We start from the raw sequence: 21779 nt of genomic DNA on the forward strand, positions 1-21779 counted from the left end.
CACTTGTGTAAATATGACATCATTAAAGGGTTAAAGGTAGCACCCCATAGATAGGCCACAAGCAACACGTAGGTCACCATAGGACTTCAGTTATTTCATTAGTATGTGTATAGATAAGACCATGTTTCCAATAGTTGAATCTGCGTTGTGTCAATCAAATAAGGAGTAGGCCCCATTCCAATCATTTTGCCAGCCTCCCTCTCCAAGCGACGCCATTAAGCACGCCCTCCTGTCTGTGCCCCATGGCCCTCCCAATTTGGTACACTCCTCGGCCAGCAGCAGCAGCCTTCGCTGCCTGTGAACTTGCTCAACGCCGCCATAAGCCACGAGGTGAGGCCCGGAAAAAGGGGGCGGAGTGCCAGGAAGAAGGTGTGGCCACGATAACCAGCCAACCAGGGCTGAAGTGACATCGCCGACAGGCATGGCTTTTGGGCTGGCGGAGCGATCGCTTGCTTGAGTTATAAAAGCGCGAACGCAAAGCCCTTTCACAGGACTTATTGGGAGAGAGCGCATTGAAAGGACTAATGCGCTTGATAGATGACTTACCAGAGGACTTATGCAGCGGCGCTCATTAAAGAGGACAGTAAGGAAGCGCGCTGTGAAAGAGGACTTACCAGCGAGGACTTACAGCGAAAGCTTGAATTGAGAAGGACTGAAGAAGAAGAGCTCGCCTTGAGAGGACTCGTTGAAAGATTGGTGTTGACAGGACGTATTGAGAGAGCGCACATTACAACGAACTCGTGGGTACATGCGCTTGATCAGAGAGGGCTCGTTGGCATTGGGAGCTCAAAGCAGGACCTTGGAGAGGGGGCATTTGGCGCGAGTGTGCAACTATTATGTACGCCGATAGGACACCAGCCTTCCCCCCATGATATAATTGTCCGTTCGCGTTACACTGAAGAGCTGCCTGCCGGGTTTCGTCCGCTGGACCGGAGCCTGGACTTGAGCCGGGTTGTAGCCTGGACGCGCTGGTGACCATCAACCATCGAAAATCCCCATGTGAGTGTCTGTATGAGAGACGGGCCCGTTTGTCCAGGGAATAAGATAAGAGTGTTTAAGGCTGCCCTGTGTGCTTCTTCTTCCTCTTTCTATCCTTGTACATTCCCTTCTTTCGTTTCCTCTTCTCCTTCTTGTACATTGTTAATAAATTGCTTTGTTCTTCCTATTTTCTTGGTTTCCTCTCCATCCGATCGCATCAGTCTTTTCTCCCATTGGGTAAGCGTGGCACAATCGCAACCGCTATAACCGGGTCTAGTCACCTGTTAACAGCTCGGATCGCGGATTGCTATCTGCTCGGCATATTCCATCATATCCGTGGTTCGAGCGGGAGTTATTCCCTCGTTTCCGGTCGGCGTTAGTAATTAGGTAGTAGTGAAACCCTAGGCCTAACAAACCCTACCTAACGCCGCGCCGGGAAGGACGTTATAACTTCCAGGGCTCGCGTCGGCAAGATAAAAGGACAAGGGGATTAACCCCCTCCCCCCCCCCCCCTTGATAAGGGGAGAGCCGACGATCTAGATCCGTAACAATATATATATATATACACATATATGCACAAAGCCTACTCTTATGAAAGGAAAAGTAGTATCTTTGCCATACATGTTAACTTGGCCAGACAGCTCGGAGACTATTAGGATAGCACCTTGCTATCTTGTTGTTCTTTTTGAAGTATGTGGTAGAGTCTTGTTGAATGTAATTTTCATTTTGGGGCCATCCACATTCTGAGTGTGCAGAATAGCATTATTTGGGCCCCTCAAGCAGTTTCACACTCTCATGCCATCCTGCATGTTGTGCCCTGGCAGGAAGGAGACACGGCGCTACACGATGCGGTCAGGCTCGGAAGATACAAGCTTGTTCGACAACTCATCCTGCACGGAGCTGACCTGCAGATAAAAAACTGCGTAAGCCTCATGTGCTTCTTTTTTTTTTTTACAGCAAACCCTGGAATATTGCACTAGTGGGCCTTGATACTGCAACCTTTTGACTTGAATGTGACTCCTTGTTTTAGCAGAATAAGAATTTAAGACTTAACAAGTCCTAAACTAGACAGAGACTTAATTTACCGGAAATGTAATGATGGAGGGCCTACATAACTATGCATAACAGCAACAAGCACGAAGTGGTCAATTAGTCCAGCATTGTGTGACAATATGGCCAACAGTTGCAGCACAACAATGGAAACATGACTATTGCCAACTTGCATTTTGGACGGCAGAGCAGCCTCTTCGCTGGACTACCAGAGGAAGTGTTAACGCGAATGAATTCAACAAAACATCAGCACAAACGGACCCAACAAGCGTCTCAAGTCTACCGACCTATTGGTCTTATCCTCGTCGGGGTATCCATCAGGATCAGTGCAAACCTGAGACCCCAATCAGGCTTTAAGGCCTATCCTGGGTTTATGGATTAAGCAGGGACTTTGCATCGATTCTGAATTCTCCAATGTTTGAGTTTAATGAAAAATCTTGACAAAGACATTACCCAGCATACCATATCCCAACTGGTAAGTTAAAGGACATCAAGACATTTATTACTCCCGCCAGGGAGTAACGCATTCACTCGTGTCTGTCCGTGTGTGTGTGTTCGTGTGTTGTGAACAAGATATCTGGAAAAGTTCCGAACGGATTTGGATGAAAGTTGGTGGGATGATTGACCTTGGGATAAGGAAGAATTGATTAGTTTTTGGTGAAGCTCAGGATATTATTCCGGATCGAGGAATTTTTTGAAGGATTTTTTACCATTGGAAGATAAGGCTCCAACTTGACCCACGGCGGGAGTATGCGCTCTACTGAGTGGCTTTCTAGTTTCTTATTGTTATTTCTTGTATTATTTACGATACGTAGCGAAAATTCCTATTTCCCATGGAGGATTGGACCCAGATATGAGCAATAAATAAACGGATTCCTTGTCATCCCTGGTTATGATTGCAGGCTAATAAGACACCGCTGGATCTGGTGCGGAAGTGGGACGGAGAGCGTCGTGGGGTATTTGAGCGTGAAGCCTCCAGCGGCTGAGAGACGTCTTGTGTGCCTGAAGGAGTCGGTGGCAAGGCAGACAGAGGCATGGACGCCATGGAGGGACGAGCAGCTGAAGAAATGGAGGACGATGAATTTGTGATGCTTTATAAGAGGTCTCAGGCAACGACCGACCGAGGCTTTGTGGCCAATCTAATGGACGTCATTCCACCAAAGCAGCCATATGTCGTCCCCTTGACTTGATACTTTAACCAAAGTGGCCATATGTCATCCTCTTGATTTGATCCTACAACCAAAGCGGCCATATGTCATCCTCTTGATTTGATCCTATAACCACAGCAGCCATATGTCATCCCCTTGATTTGATCCTATAATCAAAGCGGCCATATGTCGTCCCCTTCACTTGATCCTATAACCAAAGTTGCTATATGTCGTCCCCTTGATTTGATCCTATAATCAAAGCAGCCATATGTCCTCCCCTTCACTTGATCCTATAACCAAAGCAGCCATATGTCAACTCCATCACTTGATCCTATAACCAAAGCAGCCATATGTCGTCCCCTTCACTTGATCCTATAACAAAAGCGGCCATATGTCGTCCCCTTGACTTGATACTATAATCAAAGCGGCCATATGTCACCCCCTTGATTTGATCCTATAATCAAAGCGGCCATATGTCGTCCCCTTGATTTGATCCTACAACCAAAGCAGCCAAATGTCATACCCTTGATTTGATCCTACAACCAAAGCGGCCATATGTCATCCCCTTGATTTGATCCTATAAATCAAAGCGGCCATATGTCGTCCCCTTGATTTTGATCCTATAACCAAAGCGGCCATATGTCTTCCCCTTGATTTGATCCTACAACCAAAGTGGCCATATGTTGTCCCCATGACTTGATCCTATAACCAAAACGGCCATATGTCGTCCCCTTGATTTTGATCCTACAACCAAAGCGGCCATATGTCGTTCCCTTGGTTTGATCCGATAACCACAGCTGACATACACTACTCACAATAAGTTAGGAATATTGTGGGAGTGAGTTTATTTTTTTTTATAGGGGTTAGGGACCCGGTTAGGGTATTGAAATCAAGAATGCTGTGTTTTTCACACTCATTAATAACCATAGAATTAGGACCAACAACTTTTTCCAACATAACTAATACACAAAACCAACCACACCGGAGAACCTGCCAATATCCCGAACTTATTGTGAGTAGTGTACGTCGTCCCTTTGACTTGATCCCATGATGTAACGAATCTGAGGTGGCCGAGAGGAGTTTTCTCTGTGTACTTCCGGAACGCTGTCTCTTGTCTCTCTTTTCTTGCTATGTTAATATCACAACGTAGGGAAACCCGTTCGGCCCTTATTTATTAATGATTATAGGAGTCCGATTCCGTTATTCCAACATTTTGGAATGACATTCATATGTATTATTAAATTATATGCTGTGCTGTGAGGCCTTAGTGCTTGTATTGTAGATGAGATAGCAGTTACACGAAGCTCACAATGTTTTTATTATGTGCACTGTATCTGTTGACTTATTTAATTACGCCTCTTTGTTTGATAACTAACTTATTTCATATAAATATAATACATCGGACACGACTCGACTTTCCGCTTGTGTGAGACGTTTTTCCTTTTGTCCTTCCTTGTCCCCGACCCTCATTGCTGTTTCTTCTGGAAAGTTACACGAATAAAGCATAAAGCGTGGACACAAGACAAAACGACTGCGGCCCTGATTGCGTTGGTTCCTCGAACTTACTCTTTTAAATAGCTTGAAAACGCCTCGACGGTCCGTGGGAAGCCCACGCACGTACGCGATGACGACATCACGTTAACCGGCCGTCACCTCGTCCCCGACCCTCATTGCTGTTTCTTCTGGAAAGTTATACGAATAAAGCGTGCACACAAGACAAAACTACTGCGGCCTTGATTGCGTTGGTTGCTCGAACTAACTCTTTTAAATAGCTTGAAAACGCCTCGACGGTTCCGTGGGAAGCCCACGCACGTACGCGATGACGACATCACGTTAACATGCCGTCACCTCGTAATGAGGCGTTACGCGTGGCCGTGGATCGACCTTGAGCATTTCACGCGTAAATTAAGTGTATAAACGTCGCGAATTATGAAGTAGATTCAAGATAAAAGTGTCAGCACACGTTAACGTGTCAAATGGTTTTTATGTGCATCGTATCCGCTTGCTAAAATGCCATGACGTCAGCGGTGCGTCATCAAACAACGGTTTGTGTCGGTCCGCTTTCCGCTCTCTCCCACCCTCCATTATTGATTATTCATCAGGCTTCTCTTGCTCATACTCGGCTGTTTGACCAATTTGTAGCGGGTGTTCTGCCGTCGCCGATCCGCTTGGTCGTGAGGCCGGAAAGGCGCGGGCGGGGATCGAGAGAGAAGGAAACGTCGGCACCGTGACTCGTGAGCCAGAGCCGGTTATATCGCCGGCAATCCCAATATTGCCGTCATGACGACACCTTGGGTCTAGCCAGCACCTTCGGTCTCGCTATGCAGCATCCGATTTGTTGAGGTGCTCGGCGGAACCGGTGCGTGACTGGGGGCGGGTTCAAGTTTCTGCGCTACCCGGGTAATTGGCGGTCAGCCTGATCGGGGAGATCGACAAGAGGTTCCACGAACGGACAGGACTCCAAGAGCAATGTCTTTCCTCAACTTCCTCAAGTTCTTCAAGCTGGGCCCTGATAAGAAGAGGGCGAAGCAGCACGAGCACGTGAAGCGCGACGTGAATCCCCAGGACTGGTGGGACATTCTGGGAGAGTTGGGCGATGGAGCTTTCGGGAAGGTCTACAAGGTGTGCTCGAGGTTATGAGAAAAAGATGGTTTACATCGTTATCATTATTATTATCATCGTTATCAGTATCGTCATTGTCATCATTGTCATTATCATCGTTATCATTAATCGTTAACATTCATCGTTATCTGTATCACCATCTTTATCATTGTTATTATTATCATTATCATTAATCGTTATCTGTATCACCATCTTTGTTATCATTGTTATTATTATCATCAATATCATTCATCCTTATCTGTATCACCATCTTTATCATTGTTATTATTATTATCATTATCATTAATCGTTATCTGTATCACCATCTTTGTTATCATTGTTATTATTATCATCAATATCATTCATCCTTATCTGTATCACCATCTTTGTTATTGTTATTATTATTATCATTATCATTAATCGTTATCTGTATCACGATATTTGTTATCATTGTTATTATTATCATCATTATCATTCATCGTTATCTGTATCACCATCTTTATCATTGTTATTATTATATTATCATTATCATTAATCGTTATCTGTATCACCATCTTTATCATTGTTATTATTATCATCATTATCATTCATCGTTATCTGTATCACCATCTTTGTTATCATTGTTATTATTATCATCATTATCATTCATCGTTATCTGTATCACCATATTTGTTATCATTGTTATTATTATCATCAATATCATTCATCCTTATCTGTATCACCATCTTTGTTATTGTTATTATTATCATTATCATTAATCGTTATCTGTATCACCATCTTTGTCATCGTTATTATTATCATCATTATCATTCATCGTTATCTGTATCACCATCTTTGTTATCATTGTTATTATTATCATCATTATCATTCATCGTTATCTGTATCACCATCTTTGTTATTGTTATTATTATCATTATCATTAATCGTTATCTGTATCACCATCTTTGTTATTGTTATTATTATCATTATCATTCATCATTATCAGCATCATTATCGGTATAATTGTCTTTATTCATTGTTATCAGTATCATTATCATCATTGTCATCATCATTATTATTATCATCGTTATCGTCATTGTCGTTATCATCATAATTGTCCATCGTCATTATCATCATCGTTATCGTCATTATCATCGTTATCATCGTAATTGTTAGCACCATCGTCATTATCATCGTTATTGTCATCATCGTTATCAGCAGCATCGTTATCGTAATTTTCAGCATTATCATCGTTATCGGCAGCATTATCATCGTAATTGTCAGCATCAGCGTAATTATCATCATCGTTATCGTCATTATCGTTATCGGCTGCATAGTTATCATCGTAATTGTTATCATCATCGTCATTATCATCGTTATCATCATTATCCTCGTTATCGGCAGCATCGTTATCATCGTAATTGTCATCATCATCGTCATTATCATCATCGTTATCATCATTATCGTTATTGGCAGCATCGTTATCATCGTAATTGTCAGCTTTATCATCGTTATCATCAGTAGCATCATTGTCATCGTAATTGTCAGCATCATCGTCATTATCATCGTTATCATTATCAGTAGCATCATTATCATCGTAATTGTCAGCATCGTCGTCATCATCGTTATCATCATTATCATCGTTATCACCAGCATTGTTATCATCGTAATTGTCAGCATCGTTATCATCATCGTTATCGTCATTATCATCGTTATCCTCAGCAGCATCGTTATCATTGTCATTATCATCGTTTCATTATCATTGTTGTCAGCAGCATCATCGTCGTTATCATCATCGTTATCGTCATTATCATCGTTATCATTATCATCGTTATCAGCAGCAGCGTTATCAGCGTAATTTTCAGCATCATCGTCATTATTATCATCGTTGTCATCATTATCGTCATTATAGCAGCATCGTTATCATTATAATCATCAACCTTGTCATCGTCGTCATCATTATCATCTTCTTCGTCGTCGTCGTTGTCGTCATCATCATCATTATCATCTTCTTCATGTTGTCATTGTAATCATCATCATCATCATCATCGTGTGACTGACTGTTATGGGTTTCCCTTTGATTTGTTTACTTGTAGTTGTATATACAAACAAGCCTTCCAGTTCTCGGTTTCCTTGTGTGGAAATGTCCTCGTGATTGTCTCCTGTCTCGTGGACTAAGACATTTAATGGTGAAACTGCTATTAATGTGTGTGTGTGTGTGTGTGTGTGTGTGTGTGTGTGTGTGTGTGTGTGTGTGTGTGTGTGTCTGTGTCTGTGTCTGTGTCTGTGTCTGTGTCTGTGTCTGTGTCTGTGTCTGTGTCTGTGTCTGTGTCTGTGTCTGTGTCTGTCTCTGTGTGTGCGTGTCTCTCTGTGTGTGCGTGTCTCTCTCTGTGTGCGTGTCTCTCTCTGTGTGCGTGTCTCTCTCTGTGTGCGTGTCTCTCTCTCTGTGTGCGTGTCTCTCTCTCTGTGTGCGTGTCTCTCTCTCTGTGTGCGTGTCTCTCTCTCTGTGTGCGTGTCTCTCTCTCTGTGTGCGTGTCTCTCTCTCTGTGTGCGTGTCTCTCTCTCTGTGTGCGTGTCTCTCTCTCTGTGTGCGTGTCTCTCTCTCTGTGTGCGTGTCTCTCTCTGTGTGCGTGTCTCTCTCTCTGTGTGCGTGTCTCTCTCTCTGTGTGCGTGTCTCTCTCTCTGTGTGCGTGTCTCTCTCTCTGTGTGCGTGTCTCTCTCTCTGTGTGCGTGTCTCTCTCTCTGTGTGCGTGTCTCTCTCTCTGTGTGCGTGTCTCTCTCTCTGTGTGCGTGTCTCTCTCTCTGTGTGCGTGTCTCTCTCTCTGTGTGCGTGTCTCTCTCTCTGTGTGCGTGTCTCTCTCTCTGTGTGCGTGTCTCTCTCTCTGTGTGCGTGTCTCTCTCTCTGTGTGCGTGTCTCTCTCTCTGTGTGCGTGTCTCTCTCTCTGTGTGCGTGTCTCTCTCTCTGTGTGCGTGTCTCTCTCTCTGTGTGCGTGTCTCTCTCTCTGTGTGCGTGTCTCTCTCTCTGTGTGCGTGTCTCTCTCTCTGTGTGCGTGTCTCTCTCTCTGTGTGCGTGTCTCTCTCTCTGTGTGCGTGTCTCTCTCTCTGTGTGCGTGTCTCTCTCTCTGTGTGCGTGTCTCTCTCTCTGTGTGCGTGTCTCTCTCTCTGTGTGCGTGTCTCTCTCTCTGTGTGCGTGTCTCTCTCTCTGTGTGCGTGTCTCTCTCTCTGTGTGCGTGTCTCTCTCTCTGTGTGCGTGTCTCTCTCTCTGTGTGCGTGTCTCTCTCTCTGTGTGCGTGTCTCTCTCTCTGTGTGCGTGTCTCTCTCTCTGTGTGCGTGTCTCTCTCTCTCTGTGTGCGTGTCTCTCTCTCTCTGTGTGCGTGTCTCTCTCTCTCTGTGTGCGTGTCTCTCTCTCTCTGTGTGCGTGTCTCTCTCTCTCTGTGTGCGTGTCTCTCTCTCTCTGTGTGCGTGTCTCTCTCTCTCTGTGTGCGTGTCTCTCTCTCTCTGTGTGCGTGTCTCTCTCTCTCTGTGTGCGTGTCTCTCTCTCTCTGTGTGCGTGTCTCTCTCTCTCTGTGTGCGTGTCTCTCTCTCTCTGTGTGCGTGTCTCTCTCTCTCTGTGTGCGTGTCTCTCTCTCTCTGTGTGCGTGTCTCTCTCTCTCTGTGTGCGTGTCTCTCTCTCTCTGTGTGCGTGTCTCTCTCTCTCTGTGTGCGTGTCTCTCTCTCTCTGTGTGCGTGTCTCTCTCTCTCTGTGTGCGTGTCTCTCTCTCTCTGTGTGCGTGTCTCTCTCTCTCTGTGTGCGTGTCTCTCTCTCTCTGTGTGCGTGTCTCTCTCTCTCTGTGTGCGTGTCTCTCTCTCTCTGTGTGCGTGTCTCTCTCTCTCTGTGTGCGTGTCTCTCTCTCTCTGTGTGCGTGTCTCTCTCTCTCTGTGTGCGTGTCTCTCTCTCTCTGTGTGCGTGTCTCTCTCTCTCTGTGTGCGTGTCTCTCTCTCTCTGTGTGCGTGTCTCTCTCTCTCTGTGTGCGTGTCTCTCTCTCTCTGTGTGCGTGTCTCTCTCTCTGTGTGCGTGTCTCTCTCTCTGTGTGCGTGTCTCTCTCTCTGTGTGCGTGTCTCTCTCTCTGTGTGCGTGTCTCTCTCTCTGTGTGCGTGTCTCTCTCTCTGTGTGCGTGTCTCTCTCTCTGTGTGCGTGTCTCTCTCTCTGTGTGCGTGTCTCTCTCTCTGTGTGCGTGTCTCTCTCTCTGTGTGCGTGTCTCTCTCTCTGTGTGCGTGTCTCTCTCTCTGTGTGCGTGTCTCTCTCTCTGTGTGCGTGTCTCTCTCTCTGTGTGCGTGTCTCTCTCTCTGTGTGCGTGTCTCTCTCTCTGTGTGCGTGTCTCTCTCTCTGTGTGCGTGTCTCTCTCTCTGTGTGCGTGTCTCTCTCTCTGTGTGCGTGTCTCTCTCTCTGTGTGCGTGTCTCTCTCTCTGTGTGCGTGTCTCTCTCTCTGTGTGCGTGTCTCTCTCTCTGTGTGCGTGTCTCTCTCTCTGTGTGCGTGTCTCTCTCTCTGTGTGCGTGTCTCTCTCTCTGTGTGCGTGTCTCTCTCTCTGTGTGCGTGTCTCTCTCTCTGTGTGCGTGTCTCTCTCTCTGTGTGCGTGTCTCTCTCTCTGTGTGCGTGTCTCTCTCTCTGTGTGCGTGTCTCTCTCTCTGTGTGCGTGTCTCTCTCTCTGTGTGCGTGTCTCTCTCTCTGTGTGCGTGTCTCTCTCTCTGTGTGCGTGTCTCTCTCTCTGTGTGCGTGTCTCTCTCTCTGTGTGCGTGTCTCTCTCTCTGTGTGCGTGTCTCTCTCTCTGTGTGCGTGTCTCTCTCTCTGTGTGCGTGTCTCTCTCTCTGTGTGCGTGTCTCTCTCTCTGTGTGCGTGTCTCTCTCTCTGTGTGCGTGTCTCTCTCTCTGTGTGCGTGTCTCTCTCTCTGTGTGCGTGTCTCTCTCTCTGTGTGCGTGTCTCTCTCTCTGTGTGCGTGTCTCTCTCTCTGTGTGCGTGTCTCTCTCTCTGTGTGCGTGTCTCTCTCTCTGTGTGCGTGTCTCTCTCTCTGTGTGCGTGTCTCTCTCTCTGTGTGCGTGTCTCTCTCTCTGTGTGCGTGTCTCTCTCTCTGTGTGCGTGTCTCTCTCTCTGTGTGCGTGTCTCTCTCTCTGTGTGCGTGTCTCTCTCTCTGTGTGCGTGTCTCTCTCTCTGTGTGCGTGTCTCTCTCTCTGTGTGCGTGTCTCTCTCTCTGTGTGCGTGTCTCTCTCTCTGTGTGCGTGTCTCTCTCTCTGTGTGCGTGTCTCTCTCTCTGTGTGCGTGTCTCTCTCTCTGTGTGCGTGTTTCTGTCTCTGTCTCTGTGTGTGTGTGTCTCTGTGTCTGTGTTTGTGTGTTTGTGTTATCTCCATTTGCGGGTTTCAGAAGGTGGAACGGAGTCCTCCCAGGTCTCAAACTATCCAATTCAGTTTCAGTAAGGGATCATGATTCATGGACCAGTTTGTGAAGTTTTGTTATTCTCAAAGTTTTGTTTTGATCGCTCTTTTTAGGATTGTCACCGAGACTCAGACGGCTTCCAACTGCAGTTTGTTTGTTGTAAAATTCCTAGGGATGGTTTTAAAGTTACCTGTATGGTTATTTTTCGTCATGCCCGTTACTCCAATAATCACTGGTACAATTTTGGTGCTCTTCAGCTTCCAGCATCTTTTCACTTCAGTTTTGAGTGCTTGGTATTTGGTCATTTTCTTGATTTCTCTGTTATTTAGGTCAATATCGCTGGGGACTGACACCTCAATTAGCAATGTCTTATTTTCTTCTTTGTACCTCAGTACTATATCCCGTCGCAGTGTTTTGTTTTCTCTGTTCATGCTCGATGGGATCATCAGGTCATATGTGAGGATTACTTGATTGTTTTCATTGATTGCTTTCGGTTCATGTTTCTACAAGTGTGTATGTGTTTGTGTGTGTGTGTTTACCTCCTTGTGTTTTATACCTCTCCTCCCCCCACCCCCCATTCCCACGCCTCCTCCCCCCACCCTCCCCCTCCCACACTTCTCCCTGCTCTCAAATGTTGTGGTTGTGTGCTTCCCCTTCTCTCCCCATCTTGTCTTCCGCTCCCTCTTTTTATATATTTTGTTTGTCTGGTTGATTTGTTTGTGAAATAAATGTTAGCTCTTTCATGAGCCTCGATTCAGTATACAAAAAAAAAAAAAAAAGTTTTCTGAAACTAGGATATTGAGACTTTTGCAGATGTCCCAGTGGATTACTCGGCATACTTTGTTGTGCCTTTGGGTGTACATCTGCTCTGACATGAGTTTTTTTTACATTCATTCTTTCTGTTTCTAGCTTGTAGAACCTACACTTGTCTGTTTTACTCAGTCCTGCCATTTTCTTGAAGCCATTGATGTCGTGTCCTTGGTCTTAGTCAGGTTCACTATGTTTTTTCGTTCAAAATCATGGTAGATTAGCAAACCTATACATTTTTGGAAACGTTATTACATGGAAAATCTGAAAATCGATGTTTACATTTGCCAATTCCGACCAATTCGATTCGACCAATTCGACCAATCGACCAATTCCATTCGACCAATCGACCAATCGCTTCGATCGACCATTCGACCAATTCGATCGATTCGATTCGATTCATCGAATTTGATTCGATCGACCATTCGACCAATTCGATTTGCCAACCAATTTGACCGACCTTTGCTTGTGTGGAACGGACTGTGAAAACGATGCGGACTATATTGTCGGATACGACACACAGGACGGTGATGACGAACTCTAAATGGCATATTCTGTAATCGTGTATGTTTGATGTCATTGACTGCCTGTGTATATTTTGTCATTGACTGCCTGTGTAGATGTGAAGTTATACTGACTGCATGTGTATATATGATTTTGCTGACTGCCTGTGTATGTTTGGTGATATGAATTATTGTGACACATTTTGATGTTATTAACTGCCTGTACAAAATGATAACATGTATTTGATTATGCAACTTATCGCGAATATAAAGACAGTATTTTGCAATTCAAAACCTTTGATTCGTGTCTTACCATTCCCCATAGCACTAATTTGATACTTTCATTGGATTCCTTGTCCCTGAAAATATAGGTTTAGTATATTTTAAAAAGTTTTTAGGGTAATTAGAGGCAGAAATAGAACAAAATATGTATTTTACAGTGGCCATTTTGAAAATCCAAAATGGCCGCCATACAGGTATCTCTCCAAATGTAAACATTGATTTTTAGTTTCCTTATGCTATAACCTTTCCAAAAATGTATAGGTTTGCTAATCTACCATGATTCTGAACGAAATATAATTTATTGACATAGTGAACCTGACTATCTTGGGCATTTATAATTATGATTCATTCTCCCTCTCAGTTGAGCTGATCTATTCTTCGGCATTCCAAAGAGCCTTCTTTGTCTACTCACAATCTGTCCAACTTTTTTTTCTTTTTCATGCCTTCCTGCTCTTTTCTCATTTTGCCAGTTATCAGTGTATATTTGTTGATATTTCGTTTTATATTTTTCTTTCTTCTTTTTTTTGCAATTGTTGGGGCTGCACTCATTGTTTCGGTTTCTTGTGTGATATCTTCCATTCACACCTGTCTTTGGAATTTTTTTTGTTGGTGTTTTAGAGATACCTTCTCTAGTTTGTTGTCTTCATGTTTGCTTACAAATTGGATTCAGTAGTCTGTTGTACTTTTTGTGTATCCGCCAATCCTACAGTTGTCATTCTGTGCACTTGGTTGAGCTCCATCAGGCCGTGACCTCATTCTCATCTCAGCAGATACGTTATTGGGATGCATGATTTTTGTAAAACATTTTGTATATGGTGAGGAGCCGTCTTGTTTTGATATCCAGTTTATTGTACACCGCACCTTTCCTATGCCATCTCCAGGCATTGCAAATCGTCATTGCCGGGCACTGAAGGGGACTCGGCAGTGACGCACGCTGAAAGGGAGTACTCAGTTTTCACTCTGGTTGTTTGTTTGTTTGTTTGTTTTCTTTCTTGTTTTCTTGCTTTCTGGTTTGTTTGTTCGGGCGATATCTCAGCCATCCTTTGAGCTAGGAAGCTGAAGTTTTGGCACAATAGTGAGCAAATCCTTTGTCAAAAACGCTATTTTTTGTTTTTTGATTAATCAATAAATTGAGGAGTTATTTAATTATTAGCGATTAATTAAGTACTTATTTAATTAATCAAATTTCCTTTCTTTTCTGACCATTAACTCAGGCACCTTTTGAGTTAGGATGCTGATACTGTATTTGGACATGCCAATGACGAGGTGATTTGGCTGCAAATGCTATTTTTGATTTATTAATTAATCAATTAATCAATTAATCGATTAATTATTTAATTATTCGATTGATGACGAAATTGTTTTTTTTTTAAGTTACAGATTCTGATGAAATGGTGGTGGTTTATGTGTTCTCTGACCGAATTGATTAATAATTTACTTTTTTATGATTATTATTTATTTATTTTCATTATTTATCATTTATTTATTTTCTTTCTCATTTGGCCAATATTTCAGGCACCTTTTGAGCTCAGAAGCTAATATTTGGACATGACAGTGACCAAGTGATGTGGTGATCAAGGATATTTTTGATTTATTGATTAAACATTTAATCGATTAATTATTTATTGATTAATTTATTAATTATTTATTGATTAATCAATTATTTATTTAATTTTTTATTAATGACTTGTTTAATGAAATTTCTAAAAGATACATCTTTGGATGAAGCACTAGTGGTTTAGTTATGCTATTAGCCAATTGATTAAGAAAATATTTTGTGATAATCTTTTATTGATTTTAATTATGCAATTAATCAATGAATTAGCGGACACCTCTCCCTACCAAAGCAGCCTCTTATGAGCTGCACTGCGGTATTGCCGGGTGCCGGAGGCGCCCCGGCAATGCCGTGCTGTAGCATATTTAATTATTTGGCATGGGGGTGGTGTACTTTGAATGTATGTGTACTTGTTTTGTGCATTTGTTTGTGACATTTGGTGGCCCTCTTCTACCGAGGTATTTGTAAGATGCTTCGTTGTCTAACTCCTGTATTGTTGTATTTGTGTCAATTTTTATATTGTCCGTTTTTGTTTTACCTTGTATGAATGTGCACTTGGCACACTTATCGGGCCAAATTACATTTGAATGTCATCAGAGTACTGTTTCACTAATTTTAGTTGTTCCCCCTAAAATCGGATTTTTTTTGTTTGTTTAAAGTCTTATGTGAGTAATACGTGAGTATGATTGTACATGATCAATACGTGAGTATGATCAACATGCTGCCCTGTCTTCTAGTAACCATTGACATTGGTTTAAAATACCATGATACTGTTTCAAATACCTTTAGTCAGTGTAGTATACTGCTTTATTCTACCAATGAGCACCCAGGGGCATTTCCAGTAGTCTATCCTATTTTTTTTTGTATTTTTTTTTGTTTTGTAGTCGATCCATGCTGTGGATGATTTTTTTATTTTTTTTTTATTGAAATTTTCGAGTTTGACCTTATTTATTAGGAGGTGGTCTATTGTTCCATAGCATCGTCTTTTACATCCCTTCTAGTCTGCATCTAGGCCTCCTTCTTGTGATGGTATATCATTTCTTGATGATGCCCGTTAGGAGTTTGTATGTTGTTGGCAGACAGTTTATTGGTCAATACTTGAGGTAGTTGGGTCTCTTCAGACTTTGGGATGAGAAAGATGTTACCTTCTGTGAGCCACTCATCAAACGTCTCCTCCCCATGGCTACGTTTGTTGAATGCTCGTGCATAGTGATTGTGGAGAGTATCTAGTTGCTGTAACTAGAAGCTTGGAATTCCATCTGGGCCTGGGCTTTTAAAGTTTGGCATTTTTGCTCGTTGTTTTATTTATTTTTTATTCATTAAATATCAGTGGAGGAATTTCCTTCAGATGTTTTTTTAATTGCAAGTTTTGGATCTAATCCGCCTCTTTGTTGTGTTATTTTGGGTCCTCATAGATTCCTTTCCAGAAATTTTCAAGTGTACCTTTCTTAGGGGGATTTAACACGTTTTGCTTTTGTTTCCCGAGTTTGTGGTACAATCTTTTCAGGTTACTTTCAAACGTGCGGTTCTGTTTTCTCCCTTTCGTTGACTTCGTCATAACCTTTAGCTCACCTGGAAAGTAGTTCCGGGGGGAGCTTATGCGATGTCGCGTTGTCCCTCCATCAGTCCGTAAACACTTGCAACTTCTCTGAAATCGATGATGATATTGTGACCAAACTTGGCACAAATGATATTTGGTATGTTGTGACTAAACTTTGTTCTGTTCATAGCATAAAAAGAAAAGAGGTTTAAGAGCTCTACCAGGGGTTCAAAGTGGATCCAATTTTGACCCCCCCCCCCCCCCCCCCCCCCCCAAAATCGGAATTTGCTTTTTCCTCTGAAACTACAAACACTATTTCGATGAAACTTGACCACAACCATCATCGCCCGTGATGCACCAAAGTTTGTTCCCGGCATTTAAAAAATTGGGGTCAAAAGCTGTTTATGGGAGGGTTGCCCCCCAGAAGAAGTTTTCCTTTCTTCTCAGAAACTACACGCTCAATTCTAATGAAGCTTGACCGCAGCCTTCAACACCCATGATGTACCAATGTTTGTTCACAGCATTTAAAAAAACGGGGCCCTGAGGCAGTGCATGGGGGTGGGGGAGAGGTTGCCACCTAAAATAGGTATTTGCTTTCTTCTCAGAAACTACACATGCAATTCTGATGAAGCTTGACCGCAGCCTTCAACACCCATGATGTACCAATGTTTGTTCACAGCATTTAAAAAAACGGGGCCCTGAGGCAGTGCATGGGGGTGGGGGAGAGGTTGCCCCCTAAAATAGGTATTTGCTTTCTTCTCAGAAACTACACACACAATTCTGAAGAAGCTTGACCGCAGCCTTCAACACCCATGATGTACCAATGTTTGTTCACAGCATTTTAAAAAACGGGGCCCTGAGGCGGCAGTGCATGGGGGTGGGGGAGAAGTTGCCCCCTAAAATAGGTATTTGCTTTCTTCTCAGAAACTACACACACAATTCTGATGAAGCTTGACCGCAGCCTTCAACACCCATGATGTACCAATGTTTGTTCACAGCATTTTAAAAAACGGGGCCCTGAGGCAGTGCATGGGGGTGGGGGAGAGGTTGCCCCCTAAAATAGGTATTTGCTTTCTTCTCAGAAACTACACATGCAATTCTGATGAAACTTTACCACAACCTTGATCTCCCATGTTGTACCAAAATTTGTTCACAGCATTTAAAAAATCGGGCCCTAATGGGATCTACCAGGGAGGGGGAGGGGGTTGCCCCCCAAAGTAGGTATTTGCTCTTTTCTCTGAAACTACACACACAATTTCAATGAAACTTCACCACAACCTTTAATCACCTGTGATGTACCAATGTTTGTTCAAGGCATTACAAAAATTGGGGTCTGAGGAGGTATACGCGGTGGCAGAGGTTGCCTCCCAAAATCGGTAATTTTTTGTTTGTTTGTTTAAAGTCTTATGATTACGTTAATATGATTCGACATGCTGCCCTAATGGGGTAATATCATTTATATATGGAGTCTTCTCACAACCGTTGAAATTGGTTTAAATTACAGTCGTGGCCAAAAATATTGGCACCCTTGCACTTTTTTCAAAGAACTCACAATTTTCTCTAAAAAGAAGTTGAAATTTAGGAAAATATTTGGTCTCCACAATTCTATATCTCACTGTTAATATTACAGAACCTTTGTTTTTGATTCAGAACTTAATATATCATTTTAAATCAGAAAATAAAAACAATTGGCATTGGCAAAATTATTGACACCCTCGACTTAATATTTGGTAGAACAGACTTTGGATGAAATAACTGCAGTCAATCACTTCCTATAGCCATGAATGAGCTTCCTCCACCTCTCTACTGGCAGATTGTCCCACTCTTCTTGTGCAAACTGCTCCAGTTCTCCCAGATTTTAAGGGTACCTTCTCCCAACTGCTGTTTTCAAATCTCCCCACAGGTGTTCAATGGGATTTAGATCTGGACTCATTGCTTTTACCTGATCTAGAAGGCCCAGAGGTCTCGTGCACGTACTGTACCTTTAAGCCATCCTGCCACCGTCCCTCAGCAAGGATGTAACCAGCAGACTAAAATTTTAATTTGATTCCAGTTCGACATCTGTGCTCCAGTCTTTGGTCTAGACCGCTAGAGTCTGTTCAAGGCTGTTTTACTTTTGCTCTTCCGTGTAAATTGTACTTCAACGGGGTGCAGTCTCATATGGAATCAATTGTGTCTCATATGGAATTCTCATATGGAATTAAACTGTGCTCACTGGTCACCTAGAGAAGATTCAATAATATGATGTAGCAGTCAGCACAACCTTTTAAAATCGCAGTTTAAATGGTAATTGATCATGCTACTTTATTGGATCTCTTTGAGAGCACATGCAGCATTGAATTGTGCACCATGGTAAAACACAGAGATAGAGACAGACAGACATGACACAGACACAGACACAGACACAGACACAGACTGTCTATATTTGTTTTGAGTGGGGGGTATCTTTGAAGCCACGTTTTTTGGGGATGGGGAGAAGAGTGTAGGTGTAGGTGTAGGTGTGGGAAGGGATGAAAGGTACTCTTTATGACGGTGTAGTTCAATGCAATGCACCTCATGATATTTTACCTGTCTGCTCTCATGTGGCCCGAGGACAAAGGAAAAGTAAAGACAATTTTATCTCGGGTTACCTTTGTGCAAATTGTGCACCTGGCGATTGTAATTTTACTGTCTACATCTGATCTGCAATGGTAGAGGGAAACAATCATTGTATATTTATTTTGCTTTTTCACAAGGGATCGTTATTGAAACGGCAATGTGCAGTGGGAATAGTAATGTGATATAATTTTCACAATCTCCTGCATGTTGCTTTTGGTTTTTCTCAAAATAATATCTACTCTTGAAAATCCTACCATTTTATTTGTCTTTCCTTTTTTTTATTTTTCATTTTTATTTTTTTGTATACAAAGTTGAGGCGCTTGTAAGAGCTAACACATTAAACACAAAAAAACATAAATGGACACATAAAACATAATAAAGGGAGCGAGAGACAAGAGGGAGAGAGAGAGGGAAGCACACAAGCACAACAACAGTGGAGAAGACGGACATTGGTAGATCTGTGGAAGGGCGAGGGCTATGGCAGAGGTGTGGGGGGGAGGGATACACGGTATAAAGCAAATGAACACTACTAGGGATTTCAGGAATGAAGTTGCAGATTGAAAGAGGTGGATTTGGGGTATTTTAACGGGGGTAGAAAAGATCAAGGTTTTGGATGGGGTCGAAAATAAGAGATGGTGGTGAACAGCTGTTTTAAAGACCTGGAGGGAGGAGAGGGATTGAAGAGGGTGAGGGAGTTTGTTCTTCCCTTAATTCTGCATTGTTCCAAGGCTCACCATAGAGATTTTACATGAATCACATGCAGGGCAAGGACAAGTAGACCAATGTACTGTTATGAATTTTGGGGTACTGATACATAGATTCAGGTAGATGCTCTGATGATCGGGGGTAGAAAGAACCATTTCGATGTACATACACTACCGGTCAGAAGTTTTAGAACACCTCAATTTTTCCAGTTTTTATTGAAATTTAAGCAATTCAAGTCCAGTGAATAACCTGAAATGGTACAAAGGTAAGCAGGAAGACAGACAGACCATTATAACCCTTAAAAGTGTAGTTCTTTCCTTTAGAGAAATTGCAAAGAAAGCCAAGGTGTCAGTGAGTATAGTTTCCTACACCATCAAAAGGCACTTGGAAACTGGAGGAAACTCTGACAGGAAGAGGTCTGGCAGATCCAAAGCCACAACAGAATCAGAAGACAAGTTTCTGAGAGTCAGCAGCTTGCGTGATAGGCGGCTCACAGGACAACAGCTTCAAGCACAGCTTAACACTAGTCAAAGTAAGCAAGTCTCAGTTTCAACTGTGAAGAGAAGACTTCGAGCTGCAGGTTTGACAGGTCCAGTGGCAGTAAGAAAGCCATTGCTAAGATGGCAAAATAAGAAAAAGAGGCTTGCCTGGGCCATGAAGCACCGCCAGTGGACTACTGAAGACTGGAAGAAGGTCTTATGGACCGATGAATCAAAATTTGAAATCTTTGGTTCATCACGCAGGGTTTTTGTACGATGTCGAGTAGGCGAAAGGATGGTTCCTCAGTGTGTGACACCAACTGTCAAACATGGAGGAGGAAGCATGATGGTCTGGGGCTGTTTTGCTGAATCCAGAATCGGCGACTTGCACAGAGTGACTGGCACCCTGAACCAAAAGGGCTACCACAGCATTTTGCAGCGCCATGCAATACCCTCTGGTATACGCCTAGTTGGTCAGGGGTTTATCCTACAGCAAGATAATGACCCTAAACACACCTCCAGGCTATGTCAAAACTACCTTCGAGGATAAGAAGAAGAAGACGGTAGGCTTCAAATCATGGAATGGCCAGCACAGTCTCCAGACTTAAACCCCATCAACCTGGTTTGGGATGAACTGGACAGAAGGGTGAAAGCAAAGCGACCTACAAGTGCAACACATTTGTGGGGACTTCTGCAACAGTGTTGGGAAGAACTTCCCGAACAATATTTGATTTCCATTGTAGAAAGAATGCCACGAGTGTGTTCGGCGGTTATAGCTGCCAAAGGTGGCTACTTTGCTGAGTCAAAAATGTAAATTAAATTTTGTTAAACAAAATGATTCTATGATTTATTTTTTTATCTCCAATTGTTTATTTGTTCTATGCTTAATTTCAGAGTACATTGAGACATTAAACTGCGTAAATTTCAATATAAACTGGAAAAATTGAGGTGTTCTAAAACATTTGACCGGTGTGTAAGTCAGGGACCTGTTTAGCCCGGATGTCGGATTAAGCTTGTATATTTGTGGTCATACGAGGATGGCCTTGTGCTAATTATCGTAGGCATTATGCTAATTCCCCTGTTTGTTAGACATTGTGATTTATCCATTGTCCCTTATGGCACTACACCAATAGACACTAGGCAGGCCCATTAGTACACTAATTCAATTCCCCCCCACAATAAAACTAACCGGAACCCAGATGACGCACTTGGGCTGACAACCCCGACTTGGTGAACACACATCGCACAGGCAGGCCAGGAGCCCCACCCAAAAGGACTCGCTATTGGGCAGGAGTCGACCAACCAAAGGCCAGATTAAAGAGGGAGCCATGACTGGTCGCTACGAAGCAAGAAGCCGCTCGCTGATTGGTGAAGTAAGAGCAAGGAGAAGCGACGCACTGATTGGCCGCCGACCGATGGCATGAGGGAGAAGAGAGCAGCCATTGGTGGAGAGCTAAGCCTGTGGCGGTTGTCCTGTGGGGATTGGTGGAGAGAGGCGGATTGCGTCACGAAGGTGGGCGACTCACTGATTGGAAGAGAGCTGAACCTGGGCTGCGTGGCCTGCGGGCATTGGAAGGGAGGACCGATGACGTCAGGACACAGGACGTAATTACCACCGCTGGCCGGCATTTTGGATCCCTTCGTGCCCTGGACTCGCCTTCTTGCCCTCTGCCCTTGCTCACTTGCCCTCATCTCTTGCCTTCGCTTTTTGCCTTCCTCTCTCTTGTTCCCTTGTCCTTCGCCCTCATGCTCCCGTGCTGGGACCGACCATGCAGAGAACGCCACCGGTAAACCAGGAGAGTCAACGGGAACTGCTGTTCTCCGAGTGGACGACGCGTGGATGCGCGGCTTGCCGCTGCAGCGTATGGAGGCCTAGCAGTGCGGGAACGGGTGGATCCCACCAACAACCGGCAGTTCCTGCCAATGCACCGGAGGAGTCGACGAACCCTGACAAGACCCCGAGTGGTTGAGATAAGCATATACACGCACACACACGGTTATTTTTATTTATCTTTCCTTCGTCCGTGTTATATGTCTCATGTGAGAGCGCTCCATTTAGGTTTTAGTTTCATCGTCGCGTTTTCCTTGTTCTCGGGTTCCGTTTAATAAACCTGTTTATTTTTGTACATTTTAAATCCGCCTCGGT

At 43.6% G+C, this 21779-nt stretch overlaps 2 protein-coding genes across 5 annotated transcripts in view; both read left to right on the plus strand.

Moving 5' to 3' along the window:
* The window catches only part of LOC137423816 (uncharacterized), a 107007-nt gene extending 102113 nt beyond the window's left edge, over positions 1–4894 (plus strand). Inside the window, exons 8-9 of the mRNA XM_068111341.2 lie at positions 1803–1901; positions 2931–4894. Of these exons, the coding sequence (XP_067967442.2) occupies positions 1803–1901; positions 2931–3014 (183 nt within the window). The 3' untranslated portion in view covers positions 3015–4894. The remainder of the gene's footprint in view (positions 1–1802; positions 1902–2930) is intronic.
* A 299-nt stretch (positions 4895–5193) lies between these two features.
* SLK (STE20 like kinase) overlaps positions 5194–21779 on the plus strand; it is a 145577-nt gene continuing 128991 nt past the window's right edge. For 2 of the 4 annotated variants that reach the window (XM_068111345.2, XM_068111346.2), the window contains exon 1: positions 5194–5798. In XM_068111345.2, coding sequence (XP_067967446.2) covers positions 5646–5798 — 153 coding nt within the window. In that variant the 5' untranslated portion in view covers positions 5194–5645. The remainder of the gene's footprint in view (positions 5799–21779) is intronic. The other 2 variants (XM_068111342.2, XM_068111343.2) reach the window with 1 other exon arrangement.

This window comes from Myxine glutinosa, chromosome 3 (genome assembly GCF_964187855.1).
Source record: "Myxine glutinosa chromosome 3, kmMyxGlut1.1, whole genome shotgun sequence".
NCBI classification, from domain to species: Eukaryota; Metazoa; Chordata; class Myxini; order Myxiniformes; family Myxinidae; genus Myxine; species Myxine glutinosa.